General features: G+C 52.6%; 1 protein-coding gene across 1 annotated transcript; it reads left to right on the top strand.

Annotated features, from left to right (window-relative positions):
- Positions 1-710: 710 nt before the first annotated feature.
- Positions 711-3,534, top strand: SLC30A1 (solute carrier family 30 member 1). The gene is made up of 2 exons (XM_049769835.1): positions 711-1,382; positions 2,247-3,534. Exons 1-2 carry the CDS (start codon positions 785-787, stop codon positions 3,152-3,154), a joined length of 1,506 nt encoding a protein of 501 aa, XP_049625792.1. The 5' UTR covers positions 711-784; the 3' UTR covers positions 3,155-3,534.
- Positions 3,535-7,992: the final 4,458 nt, after the last annotated feature.

Genomic DNA, 7,992 nt, shown 5'->3' with positions numbered 1-7,992 from the left:
TCACCCCGCCCCGCCCCGCGCTGCACTCGGCCCGCGACCCCGACCCCCCCTCCCTCCCTCTCCCCCTACGGCGCGGCGGCAGCAGCCGCCGCTGCACCCGAAACCGCGGTCGTCCCGGCCCACGCCCGGCGCGCAAAGCCCCGCCCTCGTCCCGCCCCCTTACTCCAGCGCCAGCCAATAGGAAGCTCCGGAAAGCGGGCCGCCGCGCCTGTCGTGAGGGCAGCCGAGCCAATCGGAAAGCGAGCCGGGCGAAAGGGGCGGGGCGTCGGGGCCTTGTCACGCTCGGGTCCGTGTGAAAACGGGGGTTCCGAGTGCAAAGCAAAGTTTTTTTGTCAAACCGTCTGCAAAGGCGGCGGCGCCGGGCGGAGGAGGGAGGGATCCCGGGAGGCAGGCGAGGAGCCAACGCGCCGCGCCCGCCCGGGTATAAGGGACCAGCTGAAGCTGCGGGGGGTCTCTCGGCCGAGACCCGCGAACCGCCGCCTGATGCTCCGAGCCTCGGGGGGACCCTCGGCGCGCTGGGCCACAGGCTGAGTGGAGGAGCCGCCGCCGCCGCTCACTTCGCGAACACCCGGCGCCCAGCACCGAACACCCAGCTCGCTCGCTCGCTCGCTCCCGCTCCTGGCACCGCGCTCCCGGCGTCCGCCTGGCTCCTGGGCTCAGAGGCTGAGCTGAGGTGATCTGAGCTGCCGCTGCTGCTCCCCACGCCCTGCCCGGCGCGCCCCGACCGCCCGAGCGAGCTCTCGTCCGCGCCGTGCCCCGGGCCCGACCCGGCCGCCCCTCCGCCATGGGGTGCTGGGGGCGCAACCGCGGCCGGCTGCTGTGCATGCTGCTGCTCACCTTCCTCTTCATGGTGCTCGAGGTGGTGGTGAGCCGCCTCACGGCGTCGCTGGCCATGCTGTCCGACTCCTTCCACATGCTGTCGGACGTGCTGGCGCTCGTGGTGGCGCTGGTGGCCGAGCGCTTCGCGCGCCGCACCCACGCCACGCAGAAGAACACGTTCGGCTGGATCCGCGCCGAGGTGATGGGCGCCCTGGTCAACGCCATCTTCCTCACCGGCCTGTGCTTCGCCATCCTGCTGGAGGCCGTGGAGCGCTTCATCGAGCCCCACGAGATGCAGCGGCCGCTCGTGGTGCTGGGCGTCGGCGTGGCCGGCCTGGTGGTCAACGTGCTGGGCTTGTGTCTCTTCCACCACCACAGCGGCCTGGGGCGCGAGCACTCGCACGGGGGGCACAGCTACGGGGTCAGCAAGGTCTCGCGCGGCAGCGGCAGCCCCAGCCCCCGTGTCCCCGCCATCCAGCCGGCCGTCGGGCCTGACCCCGAGGAGACCAATATCCTGGTGCCCAATAGCAACAGCGCCAATGGGCTCAAGCAGGATCGAGCAGGTGGGTCTGGGGGCGGGGGTGGGGGACTGGAGGGATGCACCCGGGGACCGGACCTAGGAGGTGATTCGGCTTAGGGGTGGCCGTGCCACAGTGTGGCCCGACGCCCCCTGGTGCCCGCGTGTGCGCACATTCGGAACCATGAGCCCCTTCTTTCTGCACCTGCCCAGCCCCAGGGCCCGGTCGGGGGTCATCAGGTATATAGAGAGAGGTCTAGGTGGAGGGAGGGACACACTTGGCTGGACATTCAGGGCATCCTCGGTCCCCCTGTGTGTGTATATGTGCGTGTTGGGGGAGCAGGGGCGGCTGGAAGCAAGTTGGCACTCGAACTCTGCTCCGGTTAAAGTCGTCTTTCTCAGTCTCTTCGCTAAACCCTCTCCCAGGACCTGCCTGGGCTGTTCCCACTTCACTGGATTCTTGAGAATGTTGCTGAGGGACTGGGGTGGGCGTCGGGTCACCCCAAGCGAGCCCCGGACATGCCCAAGAGAGTCCACCCCACCCCTCACCCCCTGTGTCATTCCCAACATGGGGTTCTGTCTCACTCACTCGATGTCACCCAAGTCGTTGGCACATGAGGAAAGGGCAGAGTTGAGCATCCTCCCGTCAGGCAGGTGTGGGTCCTAAGGCCATGGGGAAGGTGCCGTAGCAGCCTGGTCAGCCTCTCAGTCAAGGTCCCATCTACTCTTTGTGGGGGCCCCGGTGGTCCGGCCCTGTCCAGTTGCTCCCGGTTAGCTCCTGGTCGGTGTGTTTGCAATTCTTTCCATCATGGGCACATTGAGAAATGGGTTTTCCTGAACTTTCTGCCTTCCTCCCAAGTGTCGGGGTAACCTCTGACTTCATTTATTGCTTCCTCCGTCTTCTCCGCAGACTCCGCGAAATCCAGATCTGAGGCGGCTGACCTGCAAGTGAATGGCAGCCTGATGGCGGATGCAGAGGATTTAGGGGAGTCCGACGGCGATGACCACTCAGCACAGCTGAACATGCGTGGGGTCTTCCTGCACGTCTTTGGTGATGCGCTCGGTTCGGTGATTGTGGTGGTGAATGCCTTGATGTTCTATTTGTTCTGGAAAGCCTGCCCTGAGGGTGAGGTCTGTCTGAACCCCTGTGGCCCGGACCCCTGCCAAACCTTAATGGACAAGATGAATGTCACACAGGAGAATCTTCCGTCGATCGGGCCCTGCTGGGTGTTGTACCTAGACCCTAGCTTCTGCATCGTCATGGTCTGCATTCTGTTCTATACCACGTACCCACTGCTCAAGGAGTCAGCCCTGATCCTGCTCCAGACGGTGCCCAAGCAGATCGACATCAAGAACCTGCTGAAGGAGCTGCGTGCCGTCCGTGGGGTGGATGAAGTCCACGAGCTGCACGTCTGGCAGCTGGCAGGCAGCAGGATCATTGCCACGGCACACATCAAGTGTGAGGACCCAGCCTCCTATATGCATATGGCCAAGACCCTCAAGGATGTGTTCCATGACCATGGCATCCATGCCACCACCATCCAACCCGAGTTCGCCAGCGTGGGCCAGGCAAGCCTGGGGCCGTGCGAGCTGGCATGCAGGACACAGTGTGCAAGGAAGCAGTGCTGTGGGGCCCAGCCACAGAACCTTGCAGGGAAGGATGCTGCTGCCGACAAGCCCCCTGCTGTCAGCATTTCTTGTTTGGAACTCAGCGAAAGCCTGGAGAAGAAGCCCCGGAGGACTAAAGCGGAAAACATGCCTGCTGTTGTGATAGAGATTAAAAACGTGCCGAGCAAACAGCCTGAGTCCTCTTTATGAGTCTGGAAAGAGACTGCCCCACCAAAAAAAAAAAAAGGTTGACTCTTTTTTTTTTTCACTGCAAGAGGAAAAGACTCCATCAAAATTCTGAATTTGCCAAGCAGTGTGATTTGAAGTCCTGTCTGGCCACACAGTTTAATTCTATTTTTGTAAGAACTCACAGGGACTGTTAACCAGAGTTGGATATGACAACTTTCGCGATTGCTGGTGGGCTCACAGCTCTGCTGTGACCATTTTATGGGAAGCCAGTTTTAACACTATGTTACATTTTTTGTTTAAAGTAAGTATAAACCTTATATAACATAATGCTTTTGATTTCCAGTTTTTTTCCGTGGTAAAAAATTTAACTAGGGGGATAAATAAAATTGTTACTGGAATTACTATGCTTTTCATTTCCCCTTTTGTTATTATACTCTTCAGAGTGTAATCCCTAGAACTTCTCAAAACCATCGAGTCTGTTTGCTTTGACATTTTAAGAACTATTTCCCTGTCCTTTGAGATCCCTTTCCACAGCATAATGGCAGCATGGTTTGCTGGTGACTCTTGGAATTAATAAGGGAAAGTTGCTACTTCTCCTCACCTGGGGTCTTCGTCATACTGAACATCAGTGACCATTGAAGTTGGCTCATGTTCAGGCCTCTGGGAAAGTGAGGCCAGTTACTGGTCACTGCTCTCTTTTACAGGGGAGGGAGAAAAAGTGGGAGGGAAGATTCACCAAAGTTAAAACCCGATAGCTTGAAAATAAATATTCAGTCACATTTCTAAAGTTTCTAAGTCTCAGCCTAAAGCCAGGTTCTGGAAGACTGTTGCTGGAACCAGGTAGGCTGAACCCAGCATCTGGTCATATGCTATGAGCCAACCTGTTAAGGTAATTCTTGAGACTGGGTGTTGCAAACAAAACCATTGTCTGGTGTTGGTGGAGGGACCCAGGTGAGGCACTTGGAACACAGCATGGGCTGGGCTACTGGGTTATCAGCGTCAAGTGTGGGCCAGCTGGCTTGTGCACACTATTCACACCTTGAGCTGACCTGCTCACACCTCCCCATGTACTCACCTCAGAGATGCTCAATGTCTTTTCTGGAACTTGTTCTTGACTATTTTGTCTTTGTTATGGATCTCAACCCTACAAAAAACAATTTAAGCTCATTTCAGTTATAGGGTTCTTGATAGAAAGGGGCTATATGTGGTTTAGAAGAAAGCTCAAATATTTTTCCTCCACAGGTGAACATTAAGAGTGGTTACTGTGGAAAGTTCCATCTTTCTAGAAACCAGATATTCTGACCCCTTCGATAGCTTTGGTTGCTGACTCCTTCGCAGATGTCCGGTTCTGGGATTTGAAATAATTCATTGTTTTTATGGGTCTTAAGACAAAAGTGATGAACTTTGACAGTTAACTTTTTGAAGGGATGATCTTTGGAAGTAGATGAGTTTTTTTCCCCCTAGAATAAGCCAATTGTTGGCCAGATCAATGTTAGAACAACTGTTGTTTTTTTTTTTTTTTTTCAGCAAGATTGATGCCATCTTAGGAACACAGAGTGTAGTTTATATTTTCTATAAATAGGCCAAATCCTAGCTTGCCGATTTGCAATACGCCTTGGATATTATGATCTAGCTTTGAAAATGCGCCATTAGGGGTGGGATGGTGAAAAAAAAAAAAAAAGAAAATAGCGCCACTAGCAACTTCAAACTCTGAAGAAAAAAAAAAGAGCATGAATTGAGGAATATTGTACATACAGGCAATAAGAGGAAGCTTTGAACTGTATTAACACAGGCATCTCAATCGAGAACATCAACAGCTTTTCCATTCAGCTCGCTAGAAAGTTTTGAGTTGTATTAACAATTTTCCGGTCAGCTCTAAACAGTTGATGTTCTCAAGCATTTCAGTGTTTGACAGCACATAGGCTGACGGTCTGCTCTCAAAAGTGCTCTAGTAGATATCAGCTGATGGAGGCTTTCTTAGTGGTGTATAAAGCAATTTTTTTCAGTGTCCTCTGAAGGTAGCAGTGTTTGGATTTTTGTTTTGACATTTTTCCTGATTGTAAGTAGCTGCTTTGTAATCAGGGGCACCAAGGGCACCACAACATTATCTGTCCTAGAAGTACTTTGTCCTCTGACCAGAGTCTGGCACTGACTCACCTCTTTGGTTTTAGCAGGAAATTATTTATTTCTTTACAGTGCACTTCCTAACCCATCGTTGCTGTATCAGCATTACCTTTGTAGAGATGTTTTTACGTTTAAATATTGTGGAAGTTTGGTGTCTTGTCCAAAAGAACTTATTTCTTCCTGACTGACCCAACTGTGAGACTTGCCTCCATATTCAAATCTCCTTTCTAGCGCTGTGCTCCTGTGAGGGAACGATCTCTCTCTTTCTCTTTCTCTCTCCTCTCTCATCTCTCCTCTCTCTCTCCTCTCTCCTCTTTCTCTCTCTCCTCTCTCCTTTCTCTCTCTCTCCTCTCTCCTCTTTCTTCTCTCTCTCTCTCTCTCTCTCTCTCTCTCTCTCTCTCTCTCTCTCTCTCTCTCTCTCTCTCTCTCTCTCTCCACACACACACACAGAGAAACTTTTCTGTCCATAGTTTAATGTTTCTGGAAACAGTATGTTTAACTCAATGCCATTATTTAGAAAAAAGTTCTCACTAAGTGCCTTGGAAAATTGCAAAAGTAGAGAGGTCAGCATTAACCTGTGTCTACCTCATCAGGTAGATATGAAGGAAGAGACTCTGGGGATCTGTGGGAGTACTGGAGATGGAGGGGACAGGTCTGGCAGTGGCCTGAACTGTACATAGCAGATGACCCTGTAAGGACACATCTTACTGGCTCTCTGCTGTCCAGGCAGCCCTGGGGAATAATAAAGCCACCTGCAGAGTATATCTCCAATAGCGGAAAAAATGTGTTTTAGCAGCTTCAATTAAATCCTAACACAGTTTAAGTTCTTAAGGAGATGGGGGTCTCTGAGGTTTGCTGTTTTTTAAGTTGGGCTGCCATTTAGGGTCTGAGAAAATGGTGATGGTTCTGTAATGCCTCCACAGAGACAAAAGGCAAATGTTCTCTGGTGTCTCCAAGCAGCTCTGGAACCCCCCTCTGCCAACATTTTCACTGGCACAGAACATTTTTTTTTTTGGTCTTTGGGACACACCTACCTGTGCTCAGGGAATCATTCCTGGTGGTGCTTGGGACCATATGGGATGCCAAGGATTGAACCTGGGTCAGGAGCATCCAAGGCAAATGCCCTCCCCACTGTGCTCCTTTTTAAAATTTATTATTATTTTTATAAAAAGTCTTTTGTATATGGTTCCATCTAAGCTTCTAAACCAAAACCAGGCCCAGTGTTTTGGACAAACAGACTCTGAAGGGGTGTGATCTGTGGCTGACGTGGTGAAGAGATATGCCTGGCCACATCAAGAGGCCCGGAGATATTTCTGAAGAGAAACATTATGAGACAAGCTACTGGGCTGCTGCTACTCATCCACTGAAAGCAGGAACTAAGCAGAGTTTCATTCTGTACTACTGCTCAGTAACTCTTTCCCCTTCGTGCCAGGTGAGGGCTAATGAGGGGACAGAAATCAGGTGGTCTTGGGACCCAGAGAAGTGAGGGAATTGCATGCCCAGGTCTGGCCTGTTCTGAACACTGGGCTCAGAGTTGGGAAGTGTGGGCTCAATGGCCTGGAGGCCATTGCTCTGACACTCAGTACAGGTTGTGGACCTGTGTGTCACCACTGGGACATTAGCTGAGAAGCCTGTCAACCAGTCACACAGAGAGGCTCTCAGAATGGTCAGCAAACACTCCTCTTCTCCTTTCCTAACTAAGCTGGGGCACTGTGTAGCCACTGCTGATTTCCAGGTCCCCCCACTGTCAGGTCCTTTTGGGGTAGACCTAGCAGGTGGACTAGCAGTGGACTAGCAGGTGACAGCTACACAGCAGGAACCATGGCAGGACACCCCTCCCAACTAGCAGTCGCTTCCATGGCTCCTCACAGATGCCCCAGCCAGCTCCTGACCCGATCCTCCCCCTTCCCCTGACCCCTACTTTCCTGATTGCTGACAGCCGGAGATGGAGCACAGCTGCCACAAACACACACATATGCATGCATGCACTCATATATACATGTGTACACACATATAGGCATGCATTCATATGCACACACACATGGATTCATATGTGGCTGCACATTCACTTCACAATTCTCCATCTAGACAAATTCCTGGGCATCCCTGATCCTTTACTTCAATGCCCCAACCTTTCAAATGTGCCCTTAGGAGGCAGGAGGCTTGGGGCATCCGATCTTGACTTTGTCAAAGGCAGGCAAAGAGCTGATTCTCTTCAGCACTGCCTGCCCCATTTACCAGGTGCTGCTCGAAGAATTAGGGTGACCGGGGGGGTGTAGCAAACAAGGCTTTGAGGTCCTGCTAGGAGGGGCTTGGAGGAGCCTGCTATATTTCCAAAGCAGGGGAAACTGGCCATTGTTCATCCCACACTCCCTCCCAGGTCAGAGCCATTGGTCTGTGCCTGGCAGGCAAGGCAGGGCTGTCTCTGGCCAGCAGGCTGGAGGGATGTTGCAGGGTACCCCAGGGAGGCAGGAACAAGGATTTTAGTGAAAAACTGCTGGAGGAGCCAGACAGTGGGGACATTGCCCAGGGTGCTCGACCAAGAGATCCCTGAGCACAGCCAGAAATATACTGTCAGCCCCACTAGGTACAGCCCCCAAAGTCTATCAAGACCACCAGCAACAGGAAAGGATAGTGAGCACAAGACGCTACCAGCACCTTTTCAATCTCACCTTGCAAAGCTGAATAGTTGTGCTAGAGCGAAGGTAAACTCTCAATGAAGGAATTACCTTAAT

Source organism: Suncus etruscus, chromosome 3 (assembly GCF_024139225.1).
Source record: "Suncus etruscus isolate mSunEtr1 chromosome 3, mSunEtr1.pri.cur, whole genome shotgun sequence".
Lineage (NCBI taxonomy): Eukaryota > Metazoa > Chordata > Mammalia > Eulipotyphla > Soricidae > Suncus > Suncus etruscus.
Note: the sequence above shows the minus strand (reverse complement) of the source record. Positions and strands in the feature narration are given on the sequence as shown.